The following is a 21,051-nucleotide window of genomic DNA, read 5'->3' on the forward strand; positions in this document are numbered from 1 at the left end:
TGGGCAATTTATTCCTAAAATAATTCAGCGCTTGGACAATTTTAGGGCACACAAATAAGCAAAGCAACATGGATGTCTGTCTTGTGCTTTCTGACTGTTATGGGGCCTTAATGTCAAGTGGTTTTATAAGAACTCTGTCTGGACTTCCTTTAAAATCAGGAGGGAAAATGGAATTTAGATCTCTGGCTTTGTGGTGACGGTTTTTCGTTTGGTGTTTTTAATAAACACCGTTTTTAAAAGTCCAGTGTAAGAGAACAAAATCAGTTTTAAGGTTTTGCTAGGGAGTAAGTCTCATGGAACACAATGGGACTCACTTTCATTCCAAACAAGCAGAGGACAGCAATGCACCTAGCAAAATGCTACGCTTTAGCAGGAAAACTAAAACGCTTGACAGTGAATCAGAAAGAAGACGATTCTGCGCAGCAGCAGCAAAAAGATCATTCATTGCGCCAAATCTGTACACGTTTAAATTGCTCAGGTGAAATAATTAGTGCAAGAATCACTATTAAAAAAACATGTAAGGTATACTGACATAAATACATAAAAGTTAAAGCCTATGCTGACATATGTATGGCCCAATCATGCTGGTGAGGTTAAAGGCAGATCAATATCTGTGGTCTCAACAGCACACACTAGACTGGAATCAGATATGCCCTTCTGCAAACAGATGTATCCCTTCACCGTTTGCAGAACAGGCTAAGATCCTGCAGAGATTTCCAGTCATGGAAGCAACTTTTGCTAATCCCTCCAAGCCCCCTCCAGTGTTCTGCCTTCCAGAGCAGCTTTGCCTGGGGCCCAGCGATTACCTAATCAATACAATATAACATAAGGAATACTTTTAGTGCAATGTTTGGTTGCCTTTGACTTCAGCAAACCAATGGCTCAGGCACAGGTTTAAGTTTGGACCAGAGGCAAGCGGTGCAATACATTTCAGAAATCTGTGGAGTGCTCAAACCGTGTGACGCTTGAGATAGGAAAAAAACTGCAGAGCTTTTTTCACATGATCTTCAGGAATCAATCGGAGATAGTTATCAGTTACTTCCTAGCATCTTCTGACAATGTTAGTCCAGAGGTTTGCTTGACTTAGGAATGCCCTATTAGGCATCACTGTGAAATTAGAAGGAATTCTTTCAAACTCGATGCAATGTGGCATTCTCCACTGGTCCACAAAGCTTATGTCAGCATCTTTCCTCAATGGCACCGAAATACTTTGGTGCAGTTGTGTTTTAAAAAAAAAAGTTTGGTAAGACCCTGTTTTTATGCAGTGCCTGATGAACGCTATACAAGTGATACTTGCGTACAGCAGCTTAAGAACCATCACAGAACAAAATAGCAGCATTTGCCCTTTTCTTAACTCTTAATGGGCAAGGATAAGGTGGTGCTTTTAACTATAGCTTTCAAGGTCAAACCCAAATGCAGTAAAGCCAAAACAAAGAAAAATCCACAGGAGTTCATCCTTGTCTGTTCAGCATTCTTCCGAAATCAAATTCCGTAACTTGCAAACAGGAGTGGTGCATTAGTGTTTAGAATGAAATGTTAGACGGCGGGCAGCAATGTGCAAGTTCAGTTCAGATGGTTTCCCGATCTAGCAAGCAGCAGAAAGTTGTAATCTCAGCTATGGTAAAACCTCTATTTTAGTCCACCTGATTCTGCCCCAGCTCCCCAATGTGTTGTTCCCTTCTACGCTCTCGTTTCCAGCAGAAGACCTTTTGGAAAGAAACGGCAAGAACATCTCGAAAACTATTTCTTCCCCTCGGAAAGCTCAAGCTTGCTCGGACGTTTGCCCTGCCAGAGAGGCGACCGCTTGCCCAGCTGGAAAGCAGAAATAAGCGAGCTGCCCACCGTTCGGTAGATAAAGTTCCTGAGGGTAGGTTTTACCTCTGCCGGCTTCCCGACGCCGATGATGATCAACTTGCCGTCCTCGAGGCCCACCAGAATATGGCTGGACTCTTTGGTCACAGAGACACAGCGTATCGGCAGTCGCATGGCCAACGGGGAGCTGCTGGGGCTGAGGCTGAAATAAATGGAAACAGAACAGCCTGGTAGGCAACCCCTAGAAATGCGCCGAAGGTATATTTTAGATGAGGATGTCTGAATACAGGGAGAATATTGACATTAGCTGGTAGGCCTTATGGTTGTGGGAGGTCCAACGTCAGAAAGGAGGAAGATGGTTTCAAAGCAGGAGTGGGGAACCTTTTGACATATATTTGCATATCTGTCAAATATTTGCATATGTGACAACAGCAACTAGAACTCTATAGTTCCAGTTACAGATAGGTAGCCGTGTTGGTCTGCCATAGTCAAAATAAAAAATTCCTTCCAGTAGCACCTTAAAGACCAACTAAGTTAGTTCTTGGTATGAGCTTTCGTGTGCATGCACACTTCTTCAGATACACTGAAACAGAAGTTGCCAGATCCTTCTATATAGTGAGAAGGTGGGGAGGGGTATTACTCAGAAGGGTGGTGGGAATGGGAGATTGGCAGATTGGTGCTACTGGAAGGAATTTTTTATTTGAACTCTATATGCACTGAAACGAAAAGAAGAGAAGCTTTCCTTTTTGGAATTATAGGGATAAAGGTAAAGGGACCCCTGACCATTAGGTCCAGTCGTGGACGACTCTGGGGTTGCGGCGCTCATCTCGCTCTATAGGCCGAGGGAGCCGGTGTGCAGCTTCCGGGTCATGTGGCCAGCATGACTAAGCCGCTTCTGGTGAACCAGAGCAGCGCACAGAAACACCGTTTACCTTCCCACCAGCAAATAGTAAGAAAACCCTTAATTTATTTCGGCGGCCCCGAGTACCGGGATTGTGGCTAAGCAAACGTCAACAGTTGGTTCACGGTTAAACTTTTAAGTCGAGAACCAAGGACCGGTGGGCAGTCAGCAGCCCCAGCTATGGAAGCAGCTTCAGTTGAAGCACCATATTTTTCGCTCTATAAGACGCACCAGACCACAAGACGCACCTAGTTTTTGGAGGAGGAAAACAAGAAAAAAACAATTCTGAATCTCAGAAGCCAGAACAGTGAAAGCAGCAATCCCTCTTGCTGTTCTGGCTTCTAGGATAGCTGCGCAGCCTGCATTCGCTCCATAAGACGCACACACATTTCCCCATACTTTTTTTGGGGGGGGGAGTGAGTCTTATAGAGCAAAAAATACGGTACTTCCTGCCCCTCCCAACCGTTCTCGTTACCTGTGGAGATCTCGTATCGATAGAAATCCCTGTAGGCTCCCCGTGACAATATATTCCCCAGCCACACACAGATCCGACACGTCCTCTTTCAGGCTCTCGGAGCCCAAATACCTTCCATTCACAGAATAGAGATGTAGTGCATTTTTATCCTGAGAAAAACAAAGCAGAATTGATTGCAGGAGACTGCATAATGAAGGCATTTCTTCAGAACAGAGGCAGATAAATACTGTGAGAAAGAAAGAGGCAGAGAGACAGAGAAAAGCAAAGCTTTTGCTCACACCAGCCTGCAGCAATTTTAAATTCTGCTTCTTTTTTATAAACATAATTTTGATTCATTTTCTGTTTTACAATTTCAAATAAACGTTTTACATCCTTAAGGTATCAATGACTTCCCTTCTTCTCTTTCCATGGTTCATTCTGCATATCTTATATCCCTGCATATTTTACAAATACTGTACCAATCGGTTTTCCATTATTACATCCATCAAAAGTTATTTACACTGGTGAGTTTATCTTAATGCTGTCGGTGTTTTCAGCTGTACACAATTATTTTCCATATATTCATTAAACATTTCCCCTTCTTCTTTAAACGTATGTTCTTCTTGTTTTCTTATGCTATATGTTAAGTCTGCAAGTTGTGCATATTCTGTCAACTTAAGTTGCCAATCTTCTTTGGTTGGGACTTTGTTCGTTTTCCATTTTTGGGCTAACAAAACACAGGCCGCAGCTGTTGCATACATAAATCACCTTTTCTGACACCTGGGAATTTCACTATGAGTTATCCCCAACAGAAAGGACCCTGTTTTTTGGGAAAATAATTTGAAACATTTTTTTCCAATTCATTATAAATCATTTGCCAATACTCTTTTACCTTTTTACATGTCCACCACATATGAAAGAGCATTATGCTTCTTGACAATTACGTGGGAATCAGGTGTATTCTGCCACCAACACATGGAAAACGTTTCAGTCAATGCAGTAAACACTGACTTATCCTTTACATCAGGATTTCCCAAACCTGGGTCTCCAGCTGTTTTTGGACTACAACTCCCATGATCCCTAGCTAGCAGAACCAGTGGTCAGTGATGATGGGAATTGTAGTCCAAAAACAGTGGGGGGGCCCAAGTTTGGGAAACTCTGTTTGATAGGAATGAGTCAACCCTCCACCTTCTTCTGGCTCATGTGCTTGCCAGCTCCCCTTTCCTTCTCTGAGGAGGCGTTTAGAAGCTTCTATTTTGAGGAGATAACAGAAGTCACTGGGTTAAAGCTGACCAAAAGTCCAGAGGTAGCATCATCATCAATTTACGATGGGCTGGAAGGTTCGCAGGCTATGAAGGACCTGCTCACAAATCTACTGACAGCTGCACGAATTATTATAGCCAGGAAGTGGAAGGGGCAAGCAGAGTATAAAATGGAAGAATGATATAAAGAGGTATATAGCTATTAACAATAAATTAGCACGTGCCATTAAGGTACGACGGGGCATATGCAGGAGAAATGATTCTGAGGAGATATGGAGTGTGTTTGTAGAATTTGTACTGTTAAAACAGAAAAGGGGTCAAACCATCGAAAGAGGTGTTGAAATTTTGGGAGGTTAGATAGTTACAATGGAATGATCTCGGAGGTGGGGTGTACATTTTTATTCTTATTTATTCATTATTATTACCTTGTCAAAATAAAATAAAAATAAATAAAAAAGAAGCTTTTATTTCAGTTTAGAGCTACTGCAGTTTGGTGTGTGATCCAAGCCACAAATGGTAGTTAATCTTAACCACGCTTCGTTAAAAATAAGCCAACTTAGAATCACGGGGAAGGGATCCTGCCAATCATTGAGTCCAACTCCCTGCAGTGCAGAGATCTTGTCTAAAGCATCCATGACAGATGGCCAGCCAACCTCTGCTTAAAAACTTCCACGTGAAGGAGAGCCCACCACTTTCCAAGGGAGTCCACTGTCGGAACAGCTCTTACGACCGGAACGTTCTTCCTGGTGCGGTTGGCTTGTTTTAAACAAGACACGGTTAAGAACAACGTAAGCCTGTCAAGCTTCAGCCAACACACCTGTCATTGGCAGTTTCTGTTTCAGAACTCCTTTCTGTGGTGATTTATTGTGACATCTGAAGGAGCCATTTTGCAACTGGGCGCAGGCACGAGCCTGTCTGATTTAGCAACTGCTTCAACTCTTTTTGGAGGCAGCCAAATAATGAGTAGGCCATGCTGGAGGTATACTTGTTAAATAATAATAATAATAATAATAATAATAATAATAATAATTTTATTTGTATCCCGCCCTCCCCGGCCAAGGCCAGGCTCAGAGCGGCTAACGTCATAAAAACAACACAATACGCATGAAAACAGACATCGGTTAATTAAAATACAGTGGTGCCCCACAAGACGAATGCCTCGCAAGACGGAAAACTCGCTAGACGAAAGAGTTTTCCGTTTTGGAGGTGCTTCGCAAAACGAATCTCCTATGGGCTTGCTTCGCAAGATGACAATGTCTTGCGAGTTCCTGCTGGTTCCCCCCCCTTTTTTTCTAAGCCGCTAAGCCGCTTATCAGCTGATCCGATCAGCAGATAAGCCGCTAAAAGCCGCTAATAGCACTAATCCGCTAATCCGTCAATGGGCTTGCTTCGCAAGACGAAAAAACCGCTAGACGAAGAGAATCACAGAACGGATTCTTTTCGTTTTGCAAGGCACCACTGTACATCTTAAAATTAATTCAGACAAGTTAAAATCTAGGCAGGTGGCAATTATAAGGGTGGAACTGACCAACTGCCAGGACCAACTGTTTCCACTGATCATACAAGGACCTGTGAGTGGGTTGGGGGCCTCCTTTGGGCTTGTTTTATACAAAGGAAAGTAAGTCAAACTGCATCCTGCCCAAAGGCCTGGCAGAACAGCTCCGTCACATAGCGATGTGGTGGTTTTAAAGGTTACGTTCTTACATAAATAAATAAGGTTTAATTTGTGCTAGGTGTGCTACACACTGGTGGGAGAATCTGAGCCCATGAGCTTAAGAAAGAAGGATATTATTATTATCATCATCATCACCATCATTATTATTACAGTCGTACCTTGGAAGTCAAACGGAATCTGTTCTAGAAGTCCGTTCTTCCAAAACGTTCGGAAACCAAATCACAGGGTCTGATTGGCTGCAGGGAGCTCCTGCAGCCAACCAGAAGCCGTGGAAGCCCCTTCAGACATTCGGGTTCCATAAGAACATTCACAAACCGGAACAATCACTTTGCGGCATTCAGGACCCAAAACGTTTGAGTTCCAGGACATTTGACAACCAAGGTATGACTGTATTATTTAATCCAAAGGTATCAGGATGGTTCACATTACAATCATACCTCGGGTTGAAGTAGCTTTGGGATGAATATTTTCAGGTTGCACTCCGCGGCAACCCAGAAGTAATGGAGGACGTTACTTCTGGGTTTCGCCGCTCGCGCATGCGCAGATGCTCAAAATGACATCACACACATGCGCAGAAGCGACGAAATACGACCCACGCAGTCACGTGTTACGTTTACTTCAGGATGCGAACAGGGTTCCGGAACGGATCCCATTCGTATCCAGAGGTACCACTGTATAAAAATAGGTTAGGAGGGGGCAATATGGGGGGGTGGGGAGGGAAGGTAAGAATTGGCCTAAGAGTGCCCAGTTGACATAAGAAGTACCACTGATTCCCTCTCCAATCCCCCCACCCCCACCCTGGAAGCAAAATAAAACAAAGACACATGCTTCTAAGCCTTTGTGAGTCTGGCTGTCCCCATACCTTGAGAGTTGTCTTTCCTTCTACACTGGTGTGGACGACTATATGTCCTTCCCAGGAGACGGCGAGATTTGGGACAGTGAGCGAGAGAGCTCTCTCACAGGGCGGCCGCAGAGTCTTCACGTACTGACCTTTCCGAATCGTATGCACAATCACAGTGCCGTCCTGTTCAGAAGGGAGAAAGAAAAAGCCACGCATTCAAAAAATGTTCTAAGACAACAAACAACAACAACTAATAATAAATAAATAAATAAATAAATAAATAATTTATTATTTATACCCCGCCCATCTGGGCGGCTCCCAACAGAATATTAAAAGCACGATAAAACATCAAACATTAAAAACTTCCCGAAACAGGGATGCCTTCAGATGTCTTCTAAAAGTCAGGTAGTTGTTTATTTCCTTGAAATTGGATGGGAGGGCATTTATTTCCTTGAAACTGGATAGGAGGGCATTCCACAGGGAGGGCGCCACTACCGAGAAGGCCCTCTGCCTGGTTCCCTGTAACTTGGCTTGTCGCAGGGAGGGAACCGCTCTCGGAGGGAGGAAGGGAAGGCCCTTGGAGCTGGACCTCAGTGTCTGAGCTGAACGATGGGGGTGGAGGCACTCCTTCAGGTTTCAATTTATTTTTTTAGCATATGTGGAACCATGTGAAGCATTCTGCATGGCAGCAGTACGGGCAGGGGTGTTTTAAAACTCGGTTTTAAACAGGGGTGTTTTGAACTGAGAATCCCAGTGATGAGAGCAGCTCTGTTACAAATAGAGCGACACACACACAAAAGACACAGAGGGGAGACAGTGTAGGCTGGTCCAATAATGGGGTACAGCCCCCCATCCTTAACGTGCCCCTGCCCATGGACCTGCCTGCCCTCCTGCCTTACTTATAACGGGTCCAGGGGGCGGCATCCTTTCTCAGCAGTCTCAGCCCTTGGAGAACACATCAGGGTGGAAGATGGGGACAAAATCAGCATCAGTTGCCTTTCCCCATCTTCTGCTCTGGCTCCGCCTATAATTGCGTGGCTTATCATTTGACAGATTTGGGGCCGTTTTGGGTTTTCCCTGATCTGCAATGTGTGTGCATGTTTTAATTCTATATTTCTATTTCATCAGATACACCAGGTTTCGTTCTCCACCCTTCACTTTAAAAGAAAGAAGGAGGAGAAGGAACGATTTTGGAAATAAATATGAAAGTAAAAGCAAAAAACAAAATCCAAAGACCCAATGCCAAGGACATCACATACATTTACACACACACACACACACACATACACACACACACACACTGCTATTTTAAAAATTCATTTAAACAACCTTAAAATATCAATGACTTCCCTTCTTCTCTTTCCATGGTTCATTTTGCATAACATAAATCCCTGCATATTTTATGTAAACTAAACCATTCAGCATTCCATTATTACATCCATCAAAACTGTTTGAATTTATCTTAATGCTGCCAACGTTTTCAAACGTACACCATTTCCCCCCATATATTCAATAAACATTTCCCAATCTTCTTTAAACGTTCCTTCCCTTTAAAGGACGACGTCACATTTTGAACATGCAACGGTACAATCCTGTACATATGTACTCATAATTAAGTCTCGCTGTGTTCATTGGGACTTATTCCCAGAATAAGTCTGCCTAGCAGCAGTGCAGCCTAAAAACACAACTCGCGAGCGTAAATGGGAGGGGTAACAACGAAGCACATGAACGAGGTCGCCCAAGACTTGAGAATTAAATCACGGGACGGTTATTTGCTTTCAGTGTAGTTGGGGAAATAGCAAGCAAACTCACCCTGCCCCCTGAAACAGCCATGTCCAGTTCTGTACTGATGCCAACACAAGAAACTTCATTGCTGTGTCCATACAGAATCTGCAAAGGTTTAGGTGCCAGGCCTACAGGCACGCCTCCCTGGTATAAATGATAATAATATATATTTTAACCATACAGAAGGCCCTTTCAAAACATCAATGCGCCTAGCTGCAACTATTAGTCAAACAGTTCTTTCTAAATCAGTGGTTCCTTCTGCTTTTCTCGTGGCATAACGAAGCAATTTCTCACAAAATCAATGTACAGAAAATCCTTGCAACATAAAATCCTGGTAGAGTCATGTTTTGAAGTCATGGTTTTCCCAGTAGTGATGTATGGAAGTGAGAACTGGACCATAAAGAAGGCTGATGGCCAAAGAATTGATGCTTTTGAATTCTGGTGCTGGAGGAGACTCTTGAGAGTCCCATGGACTGCAAGAAGATCAGACCTAACCATTCTTAAGGAAATCAGCCCTGAGTGCTCACTGGAAGGACAGATCGTGAAGCTGAGGCTCCAATACTTTGGCCACCTCATGAGAAAAGAAGACTCCCTGGAAAAGACCCTGATGTTGGGAAAGATGGAGGGCACAAGGAGAAGGGGACGACATGGTTGGACAGTGTTCTCGAAGCTACCAGCATGAGTGTGACCAAACTGCGGGAGGCAGTGGAAGACAGGAGTGCCTGGCGAGCTCTGGTCCATGGGGTCACGAAGAGTCAGACATGACTAAATGACTAAACAACAACAACTGCTGGTATATACAGTGGAACCTCTATTTGCGACCATAATCCATTCCAGAGGTCCGCCTGGAGGTCAAAACAGGTTGCTGGGAGAGGTGCCGTTGTGCGCATGTGCGCACGGCGACCGCCACTCCTGCGCATGCCCGAACGGCAGCCCACCCGCAGGTTACTTCCAGTCACTATAGACCATAATATGCTGGAGGAACCAATGCTGTGACTCTGTGTAACATAGATCCCTATGAACAAAACAGTGTGGTTTTGCCCTTAGGCCCAGGGGAATCACTCGTTTTCTCTGTGAAAAGGTGATTTAAAATAAAATAGACCATCATTTTTAAAAATCAACGCAGCCTTGTGAAGCAGCTACCACACTCCTAAAAAAAGCTGGAGTACTCAGAACGGGGTAAACTATTTTAAAGTGGGGGTTTAAATATCAGTAAAACTACGACTCTGTGGTATAAACGATGTGTTGTTTTCTGTTGATTGTTTCTCTATCGACTTCCTTGAGGCTGGAGGAAGAAGGGAATATCGGAATCTTGAATAAAAATAAACGAAGGAACTGTGAGTCACGCTCTTTAAGGGATTCTTCAGACCCAATTCCAAATATAGGGCAGCAGGCAACATTTTGTCACATTTAAAACTGCTTGTTCCTTGCAGGAAGAATCAAAAGTGTGAACAAGAGATTTGCACCTTCAATGTGCAGCAGTATGCTCCGAGGAGTTAACAGCCAATCTTAAGAAAGGGGTTTTTTGGCACCTTAACATGAGCTTTCAGGCACCAGAGCCGACTTTGTCAGCCGTTATCCCAAAGGCTTGCTGGCACACGTCCATCGCAGATCCCCAAGTTGCTCCTGTACATTTCGCACATTTTTCCATAATTCAGCAACCACAGAAAGCATGAGTTGGCTCTTAAGACGATCACACCTCAAGGTCACAACACTTTTCTCCCCCCCCCCTTGCTGCTTCCTAACCCACCGCTGGTTGCCTTCATCGGCCTTCCAAAGCTAACTTACCTGCTGAACAACTTGCCATATCATACAAGTGGTGTCCCTCGAGCCGGAAATTAAATGGATTCCACAGAAATCCATAGCCAGGCATGTCACTATATCTGAACAGAGAAGGAAAGCGATTAGCTGAGGACAGCAAGATACGTTCCCAATTTTCAAAATGTAATTTAAAAGGGACTGCGGCGTGCCAGCTTCTACAAAAACAGGTGTGTGGTTCTACGCTCCAAAGCAGCCAGCTGGAAGAATGGTTTAACGGCAAGTGAAGGGTGTCAGCCAGACTCTAAATAAGAAATGATGTTCGTATCCGAGGAAATGAGGACGATCAGGAGTGGAAATGATGATGGAACAGGAGTGGTAAACCTGATTGTATTATTGTATTAATATTATTGTATTGTATTGTATTAAATTGAATTATTGTATTGTATCGTATTGTATCGTATTGTATCGTATTGTATCGTATTGTATTAAATTGAATTACTGTATTTTTCGCTCTATAAGACGCACCAGACCACAAGACGCACCTAGTTTTTGGAGGAGGAAAACAAGAAAAAAAATATTCTGAATCTCAGAAGCCAGAACTGCAAGAGGGATCGCTGTGCAGCAAAATCAGCGATCCCTCTTGCTGTTCTGGCTTCTGGGATAGCTGCGTAGCCTGAATTCGCTCCATAAGACGCACACACATTTCCCCTTTCTTTTTAGGGGGGGAAAGGTGAGTCTTATAGAGCAAAAAATACGGTAATTTAATTTGGTTTGAGTTGATTTGTAATAATTTGGAAAATCAATAAAAATAAATTGAGCGGGGGGGGGGGAGAGAAAACAGGGAGACCAATGCCTTGGTGGGTTATCTGGGCTCCGAATCATCCAATGAGATTAGCAGGATCACTTTGTGAAGCAGAACTACTATTGCACCAGAGCAGCAGAGATAGCTCTAATTCTCTGCACCAGGGGGGAAGGGGGAATCCATTCCATAAGGGACTTCCTTTTGCATTTCTAGTTTGTGCATGACTCTTGCTAATAGATCAAAGCAACATACTGAAGTACCCATCTCTCCCTCTCATAGCCGTCAACCGCCCCTTACAGTGGTACCCCGCAAGACGAACGCCTCGCAAGACGGAAAACCCGCTAGACGAAAGGGTTTTCCGTTTTGGAGGCGCTTCGCAAAACGAATTTCCCTATGGGCTTGCTTCGCAAGACGACAGCCCATAGGGAAATCTCCAGGACAGCGGGGAAGCGCAGTGCGTCTTCCCCACTGTCCTCGGACCTCCCCCCGCCCGGCATCGGAACGAAGCTCCGATGCCGGGCGGGGGGGGGGAACGCCTCCTCCCCCCCCGCCCGGCATCGGAACGAAGCTCCGATGCCGGGCGGCGGGGGGGAACGCCACCTCCCGCCGCCCAGCTTCGGATGGCTTTCCTGAAGACTTGGGGTGGGAGGAGGGTTTTCCTTCCCACCGCCAACATTCAGAATGCTGTTCTGAATGTTGGCGGTGCGGAGGAAAAACCCTACTCCCACGCAAGCCCCGGGAACAGAGGGAAAGCGCTGCGCGCCTTCCCCTCTGTTCCTGTACCTGTCCTGAAGGCTTGCGGTGGGGAGAAAAGCCCTTCTCCGCACCGCCAGCCTGGCAAGCGGTTTCCCTAGGAACGCATTAATTGATTTTCAATGCATTCCTATGGGAAACCGTGCTTCGCAAGACGAAAAACTCGCAAGAAGAAAAAACTTGCGGAACCAATTAATTTCGTCTTGCGAGGCACCACTGTATTTGGCGGGAAAGTCCCTTATCCCAGCGCCATGTCCCACTGCTGTCCCGGATTGATGATGTCTCTTAAATTTCCCAGGTTTCAAAGGAAGCAGCTCCTCTCCCTCCCTCCCTGCCGGCCAGGGAGGAGGGAGGCTCCAACTGTGTTGCTTGGCTGCGTTGCTCACCCAATAAGGAGTCTAAGAATGACTGGGGGGTGGAGCTTGCATGCCTTGTGCCGATCAAATCGGCCGTGTTGCCTGAGGACTCGCCTTTGCTCAGCGCTTCCCAGCGGAGAGGTGAAAGTAGTTTTCCTTGCTGAATCCCCTTTGCCAGGTTGCTGCACTGTGGGAACCACCGCTTGAGGTTTTGTTTGGCTGCTGGCTGGGCTTTCTGCCTTTGGCTCGGAGGGGCTCAGAAGTCGAACATACCTGTGCTCTGAAAATCCCTTATTTTGGCTGCTGATCCCTTATTTCCGAGGCTGCTGGCCCCTTATTTTCAAATCTGTAAGTTGACAGCTATGCTCCCTCTCCCACCCCCTGTTATCAGAAATGACTTACCCATGTGCCTAATATGCTGTGCCATCAATTTCCCCTTCGTGAGTGATGTCACTCTGATGCTGTTGTCCCAATGGCCTCCACTAAATAGCAGCTTTGCATCGTGAGATGCTACAAACAACTTGGGTGTAATCTCCAGTCCTGGCGCAAAAGGACCACTCATGCTTCGTTGTGTTCTGCAAACAATTGGTGACGTTAAGGTCTGTGTTGCCTATTTGAAGGCATTAATTTCCGCTACCTACAATGCTCAGCCCATAATTTCAAGATAAATATAAGTTCATTAAACTCACCCGCACAAATACAGAAAACAAAATAAAGTTAAGCAAAAGACAGGGAAGAAATTCGTAATTTATCGAAGTTCCCAAAGCTCATTGTGTATATTTAATCTCAGTAATGAGCGTAATTATTCTCATACTAAAGGTAAAGGTAAAGGGACCCCTGACCATTAGGTCCAGTCGTGGCCGACTCTGGGGTTGTGGCGCTCATCTCGCTTTATTGGCCGAGGGAGCCGACGTACAGCTTCCGGGTCATGTGGCCAGCATGACTAAGCCGCTTCTGGTGAACCAGAGCAGCGCACAGAAACGCCATTTACCTTCCCGCCGGAGTGGTACCTATTTATCTACTTGCACTTTGACATGCTTTCGAACTGCTAGGTTGGGAGGAGAAGGGACCGAGCAACGGGATCTCACCCTGTCGTGGGGATTCGAACCGCCAACCTTCTGATCGGCAAGTCCTAGGCTCTGTGGTTTAACCCACAGCACCACCCGCATCCCTCATATTCTCATACTACACCCACACAAATACAAAAAACGAAATAAAGTTAAGCAAAAGACAGAGAAGCAATTCGTAATTTATCAAAATTCTCAAAACTCATTGTGTAAATTTAATCTCAGCAATGACCATTATTATTCTCATACTAGCTAAAGGCCTTTTACTATGGCAGGTAGCAAGGTGTGACTCTCTTATAAAAGTGACTAAAATAAAAGTGACCATGAAGAGCTGGCCATAGTTTACTGGCTCAGACAAAACGGAAACTGTGGTTTGCCTCAAACTATGCCTGGGAGTGGGAAGAATAACAGAAGGTGTGGTCCCAAGGCTTCTCATTGCTTATCCACACGGCTTGGCATTATGTCCGAACCACTCAAATACATTCAAAGCTAGCGAGTTTCACAGCTGAGCATAGATCTGAGTCGAGGCTTTGAGAGATTTTGGTCCATGTTCTAACCACTGCACGACACCAGCTTTTAATGCACATTTTTTTCGCTCCGTAGCCATATCTGTGTTGTTTACAACCAAGGACAACACTTCAGACGTCTGACGGAAGTCCTCCTGAATCATGGCACGATAATAGACCAGAAAATGATCTTTATTCTTATTTTACTCACTTGGGATTTGTCACAGTTTGATCTCTCAGAAAAGTGAAATAGTTGGAGATATTTCTGTCGTAAGGCAGCCAACCATGAGTTCCAATGACGCAGTTCTGACTCACTGTTACCTTCAGAAGAATGTGCAGTGGGAGAAAGCAGAGAAACGATCAATGATTAAAGCAGTGCGTCTAATTAGCTACATTTACACAACGATCAATATCAAGGAGGAGAACAGCTGATTTTCCTTCTCTTCTTCCCCCCACTTCCCCCCTTGTTTAGATTGTAGTGGTAGTAGCAGTAATAATAATAATAATAGTAATAATAATAATAGTAATAATAATAATAATAATAATATGAGGGTAGAGATGCATCTTTACTGCCATTTACTAGGCATTGTAGTAATAATCTCATTTACTTGAAGAGAGTGAAAGTGCTTCAGACCACGGCAAAATGAGCTCAATAGAAAGAACACTCCATGTTAGTCTGTGGTTTTTCACAGTTATACAGGGCAACAGAATTATTATTATTATTATTATTATTATTATTATTATTATTATTAATTATATACTGCCCTATACCTGGGGGTCTCAGGGCAGTTCACAAAATAAAATCAAGATATAAACCACAAAATACATAATAAAAATAAAACAACAACCCAACAGCCCCCACCCCACATAAAGAAGCAGACTCTAAAAGGGCATAGGATGTCAATCAGAACAAGCAAAGGCCTGGTGAAAAAGGAATGTTTTTGCCTGGCCCCTAAAGGTGTATAATGAAGGTGCCAGGTGAACATCCCTAGGGAGAGCATTCCACAGATCGAGGAGCCACTGCAGAGAAGGCCCTGTTCTCGTGTTGCCACCCTCCGAACCTCTTGAGGAGGAGTCACACGAAGGAGGGCCTAAGAAGATGACCTCAGGGTCCGGGTAGATTCGTATGGAAAGAGGTTGTTCTTAAGGTATTACAGTCCTGAGCCGTTTAAAGCTTAAGAGCATACAAATCACTATCAAGCTCACTTGATAATTCCAAACAACAACAACACTCTTCGTCACATCCTACTCACCAAAATCTCTGGGCTCCCTTGTGACATGAAAGAACGTGACTGGTTCCTGGGGACAATGGACTTAACAATAGGTATCCCATCGCTGATCCCCTAAGAGAGAGGAGTGGGTGGGTGGAAAAAATAATAATTTCAGTTGGCAACAGTTGGATGAGATTGGGCAGACAGTATTTGGCAAAGCTCCCCGTGATATCAACAAGTTGTGCAAATCCTCTTGGCACAGAAGTCTCCAACATTTTTAGAGCAAGGGTCAACCTTTATCCCAACCATGCAATTGGGGATCCACGCCCTCATTCCCCTCCCCCTTCTGCTTGTAGGGTTGCTGTTGAGATCCACTTCGGGTCAGACTGCATCCCAGTAATGACTGGGATGGGAAATTGGCTGCCCTGCAGATACTGCTGGACTACACTCCCATCATCGCCTTGAGAGTGTCTTTAAACCTTTTGTTGACCGCCAGCATTACGCTTTCCATTTTTAAGTTTGGAATAGAGTACCGTATTTTTTGCCTTATAGGACGCACTTTTCCCCCTCCAAAAATGAAGGGGAAATGTGTGTGCGTCCTATGGGGCGAATGCAGGCCTTCGCTGAAGCCTGGAGAGCGAGAGGGGTCGGTGCGCACCGACCCCTCTCCCTCTCCAGGCTTCAGGAACCTCTGCGCAAGCTGTGGGAGCCCGCGGGAGTTCCCCCCGAGCTCCCACGGCTTCTGCAGAGCTGCCTGCATGCTGAGCAGTCGCGCCGGGGCATTGGGTAGCTCTGCGCAAGCCGCGGGAGCCCTCCCCCGGCTTGCGCAGAGCTGCCTCTTATCCCGAAGTCCCGGCGCGCTCAGCAGTCGCCCCGGGGCTTCAGGAAGCTCTGCGCAAGCCGCGGGAGGGCTTGCACGTCTTGTGCAGAGCTGCCTGTTCTGGGGGCTGGGGTCGGGGCTTCCCCCGCCCCAGCCTCGCACCTTGGGGGGGGGGTCTTTTTCCCCCCTCAAAAAACTAGGTGCGCCTTATGGGCCGGTGCGCCCTATGGGGCGAAAAATACGGTGGTTGCTTTGGAGGACGGTAACCAGGCATCCGAACGACATGACAAGTCTCACGAAATTGATGTTGAAGAACCATTGCACTGTTAATCACCTTGCAAGAAGGCCCCAAGCCAATCTTATAAGAGACCAGCCCTAGCCCTTTGAATACATTGCATGCATCACAGATAGGTAACCTAAGCCTTGCAACGAGCAAGACAGGCGGAATGGCTGCAGATATTGGCCTAGCTAGAAAAAAACCCATTGTTTTCAAGCCGACTCTCTCTAAATTCATGTTTATGCAATGTTGTCAAGGTGTTACCTCAATGAAGAATGACTTCAATTCAGGGAGATGTTGGAAGAGGTGAAATGCGGCGTTTTCATTTCTGGTCTGCTTCTGCACCACTTCCGCCGCAGACAGCCTCGCAGGATGCGGTTCCTGGGTAAAACATAAATAGCAGGGAAAGTCGCAATTGTGGAAGCCTTCTTCAAAGCCGGCAACGAAGTTACTAGGAATTTAGGCATGCCTAACCAGGGACGCGGGTGGCGCTGTGGTTTAAACCACAGAGCCTAGGGCTTGCCGATCAGAAGGTTGGCAGTTCGAATCCCCGCGACGGTGTGAGCTCCCGTTGCTCGGTCCCTGCTCCTGCCAACCTAGCAGTTCGAAAGCACGTCAAGTGCAAGTAGATAAATACAGTGGTACCCCGCAAGACGAACGCCTCGCAAGACGGAAAACCCGCTAGACGAAAGGGTTTTCCGTTTTGGAGGCGCTTCGCAAAACGAATTTCCCTATGGGCTTGCTTCGCAAGACGACAGCCCATAGGGAAATCTCAGGGACAGCGGGGAAGCGCAGCGCGTCTTCCCCACTGTCCTCGGACCTCCTCCCGCCGCCGGCTTCGGAACGAAGCTCCGATGCCGGGCGGCGGCGGAGGAAAGCCTCCCGCCGCCGCGCGGCATCGGGACGAAGCCCCGATGCCGGGCGGCGGAGGGGGAACGTCTCCCCCCGCCGCGCGGCATCGGGACGAAGCCCCGATGCCGGGAGGGGGAAAGCCTCCCGATGCCGGGCGGCGGAGGGGGAAAGCCTCCCGCCGCCGCGCGGCATCGGAACGAAGCCCCGATGCCGGGCGGCGGAGGGGGAAAGCCTCCCGCCGCCGCGCGGCATCGAGACGAAGCCCCGATGCCGGGCGGCGGAGGGGGAAAGCCTCCCGCCGCCGCGCGGCATCGGGACGAAGCCCCGATGCCGGGCGGGGGAGGGGGAACGTCTCCCCCCGCCGCGCGGCATCGGGAGGAAGCCCCGATGCCGGGCGGCGGAGGGGGAAAGCCTCCCGCCGCCGCGCGGCATCGGGACGAAGCCCCGATGCCGGGCGGCGGAGGGGGAACTTCTCCTCCCGCCGCGCGGCATCGGGAGGAAGCCCCGATGCCGGGCGGCGGAGGGGGAACTTCTCCTCCCGCCGCGCGGCATCGGAAAAAGCCCCAATGCCCGGCGGCGGAGGGGGAACGTCTCCCGCCGCCGCGCGGCATCGGGACAAAGCTCCGATGCCGGGAGGGGGAGGGGGAAAGCCTTCTCCCGCCGCCCGGCATCGGATGGCTTTCCTGAAGACTTGGGGTGGGAGGAGGGTTTTCCTTCCCACCGCCAACATTCAGAATGCTGTTCTGAATGTTGGCGGTGGGGAGGAAAAACCCTCCTCCCACGCAAGCCCCGGGAACAGAGGGAAAGCGCTGCGCCCTTCCCCTCTGTTCCCGTACCTGTCCTGAAGGCTTGCGGTGCGGAGAAAAGCCCTTCTCCGCACCGCCAGCCTGGCAAGCGGTTTCCCTAGGAACGCATTAATTGATTTTCAATGCATTCCTATGGGAAACCGTGCTTCGCAAGACGAAAAACCCGCAAGAAGAAAAAACTTGCGGAACGAATTAATTTCGTCTTGCGAGGCACCACTGTAGGTAAATGGTGTTTCCGTGCGCTGCTCTGGTTCGCCAGAAGCGGCTTAGTCATGCTGGCCACATGACCCGGAAGCTGTACGCCGGCTCCCTTGGCCAATAAAGCGAGATGAGCGCCACAACCCCAGAGTCGGTCACGACTGGACCTAATGTTCAGGGGTCCCTATACCTTACCTAACCATGCACAATTATCGGGCAAGCACATTTTGCAAGGAGCCTAGGAGAACAACTTAGTAAATCCAGTACGAGGATGGCAGGGCGAAACATATACACTCACATGGGGCTTTCTAGCCAAATTTAAGTTTTCAACTCTGCATATTTATTTGTTTTTCTACAGCCCACATTTCTGCCACCGTGGAACTCAAGGTGGTGACCGTGTGGTTCCCAGGCACTGACCAGAGCTAGACCAACTTAATTTCGACAAGACAGAGGCCTTGTGTGCCTTTGGACCACACACACACACACACCAGAAACAATATATTATTCCCCTCTCTTCCCCTCCACCCACAGCATATCCCAAAGGAGTGTTTCAGTGCAGGAAATAGCCTGTATAGCAAACTTGTGTTCTCTATTGCTGCCAAAGGACTTACCTTGAGTAGCTGACAAGGTGTTTGTCCAAAATTATTAATCATCCCCTCTAAAGCTTTCCTTTCTTTCTCGTCGGTCAAGGCATCGAGATCTACAGCTCCTGGGACGACAGTAAACAAATCAGCACAGCACACCCCATTCATTTCATTACACAATTTAGACACAAGGACTTTCTCCTAGTCTATCTGTTACTGGGAGGCCTGTAGTTGCTGTCTCCTTTGCAACTGTTCCCGTGATGCTCCTTCGTAAGGGATGGAGCCCTTTGTATTAGAGGTTACTGCCCACACACTTCTGCGCTTTTCTGCTTGTTGTGGTTGCACTTCAGTAAATCCACTTCTTACTGTTTATAGTTTTTCCCCGGAGGCAGAGAACAAGAACAGGAGTCATACTCAAATTCTCCAGTCAAGAGCTTCTTTATTGCTTGACTGGTTGCGCAAGGGTCATTCCACATCAAATCAACGCAAAAAACAAGAGTTTCGCCACCCACCGCCTCGGATTTTGATGAAACTTGGTGTACACCCTTCCCTTATGGTTGGGAAAAAACCCACACTCTTAAATTTCCCCCCTCTATCTCAAACAGTTTTAATTTTATAGCACTTCAAGGTTTCGTGAAATCTGTGTTTCTGTTCCTCTTGAGAAGACATAAGAGACCCATAAATTTTATTCTTTGTTGAGAAAGAGCATGTCTTTGCAATAATTTTCACCATCAAAAACCTTTGATTCCGTCATGCCCTCATGCTGAAAATTTAGGTTTTCTAAACCTCCTTTTTCCACCAAAAAAACCCTACATTTATACATTTTTTTAGGCATTTATAAAAAAAATTGAGTGTTGGTGTATTTTTCCCTGAAATGCTCATCATGTTATTGAGCTCTGTGTAAAATTTCAAAGAGATCTGATCATTGGTTATGGAGAATAAATATAAAATGCACACCAGGCCGAGGATCTCAAGAGGGACAGAAACACAGATTTCACGAAACTTTGAAGTGCTATAAAATTAAAACCGTTTGAGATAGAGGGGGGAAATTTAAGGGGGTTTCTTTCAACCATAAGGGAAGGGTGTACACCAAGTTTCATCAAAATCCGAGACGGTGGGTGGCACGACCGCGTTGAACTGACCCACAAGCGTTTCTGTTACTTTTATATACAAGCTATTTGCATTCCTTCTTTATCTCTCCAGCACAGTATAATCTCAGTCCAGTAACTGACAATCCTGACACAGCAAAACCCACAGTATCAGCAGCACACATTGTCTTATTTCCAACCTTGTTGTCAGTGTGCGTGCTGACAGTGTGTCTGTGCACATGTGCTTTCCTTGTGCAGAAATTGCAGCCTGCAACTTTCTCCCTTTATTTTCACCTCCAGCTGACACCAGACAAGCCGAGAATGCCACTCCTACACACTAAAGAAAATTCTGGAACCCTCTTTAAAGCTTCCAGGAACTTTTATCTGTTTCTTAAAGAATGTTTTCCTAACACTTTGCCTCCCCCCACCCTACCCTACCTCGATGTTGCAGCTCAATGAGAATTAGCCATATGAGGCAGAAATCAGCAAGGTGCAATAATTTTGCCATGTAAATCACATATAACTCCTTCCCACATGATTCAAGAGTAACGTATAGCTTGGAGAAGGCTGATCGCCAAAGAATTGATGCTTTTGAATTATGGTGCTGGAGGAGACTCTTGAGAGTCCCATGGACTGCAAGAAGATGAAACCGATCCATTCTTAAGGAAATCAGCCCTGAGTGCTCACTGGAAGGACAGATCGTGAAGCTGAGGCTCCAATACTTTGGCCACCTCATGAGAAGAGAAGACTCCCTGGAAAAGACCCTGATGTTGGGAAAGATGGAGGGCACAAGAAAAAGGGGATGACAGAGGACGAGATGGTTGGACAGTGTTCTCGAAGCTACCAGCATGAGTTTGACCAAACTGCGGGAGGCAGTGGAAGACAGGAGTGTCTGGCGTGCTCTGGTCCATGGGGTCACGAAGAGTCGGACACGACTAAACGACTAAACAAGAAAAACATAGCTTGGTACCTTCGTAAGTACAGTAATAGAACACATTCATGGCCTCCACCGCAGCTGGCCCTCTCTGTTTGTAGCCAAAAATCAGATCTATCCACTCGTGGAGATGAGCAGAGACGTACTCCGACTCCTAGGACAGACCGAGAGAACGGGTTTCAGCACTCGCAGGAAAAGTGGCGGCGAAGGGCGCTGTGAAGTATTGTACATGCAAATCAAACGGTAGCAACAAAACGTACAGCTTAAGCTTTGCGGGCAGCATGTGCTATATGCATTTTCGACACT

The 21,051-nt window shown here is 46.7% G+C and overlaps 1 protein-coding gene across 5 annotated transcripts in view; it reads right to left on the reverse strand.

The window, feature by feature from the left end:
* The window catches only part of NBEAL1 (neurobeachin like 1), a 152,302-nt gene that overhangs the window by 4,498 nt on the left and 126,753 nt on the right, over window positions 1-21,051 (reverse strand). For all 5 annotated transcript variants that reach the window (XR_014518537.1, XR_014518538.1, XM_083471490.1 and 2 more), the window contains 11 exons: window positions 20,782-20,899; window positions 18,751-18,848; window positions 16,548-16,664; window positions 15,229-15,318; window positions 14,187-14,296; window positions 12,805-12,977; window positions 10,519-10,613; window positions 8,758-8,874; window positions 6,967-7,128; window positions 3,189-3,337; window positions 1,879-2,014 (listed from right to left, as the gene is read on the reverse strand). Coding sequence is in view for 3 of the 5 variants with exons in the window: in XM_083471490.1 (XP_083327616.1) it covers window positions 1,879-2,014; window positions 3,189-3,337; window positions 6,967-7,128; window positions 8,758-8,874; window positions 10,519-10,613; window positions 12,805-12,977; window positions 14,187-14,296; window positions 15,229-15,318; window positions 16,548-16,664; window positions 18,751-18,848; window positions 20,782-20,899 (1,365 nt within the window). In the remaining 2 variants the exon portion in view is untranslated. The remainder of the gene's footprint in view (window positions 1-1,878; window positions 2,015-3,188; window positions 3,338-6,966; window positions 7,129-8,757; window positions 8,875-10,518; window positions 10,614-12,804; window positions 12,978-14,186; window positions 14,297-15,228; window positions 15,319-16,547; window positions 16,665-18,750; window positions 18,849-20,781; window positions 20,900-21,051) is intronic.

This window comes from Podarcis liolepis (genome assembly GCF_965112155.1).
Source record: "Podarcis liolepis genome assembly, chromosome: 1".
NCBI classification, from domain to species: domain Eukaryota; kingdom Metazoa; phylum Chordata; class Lepidosauria; order Squamata; family Lacertidae; genus Podarcis; species Podarcis liolepis.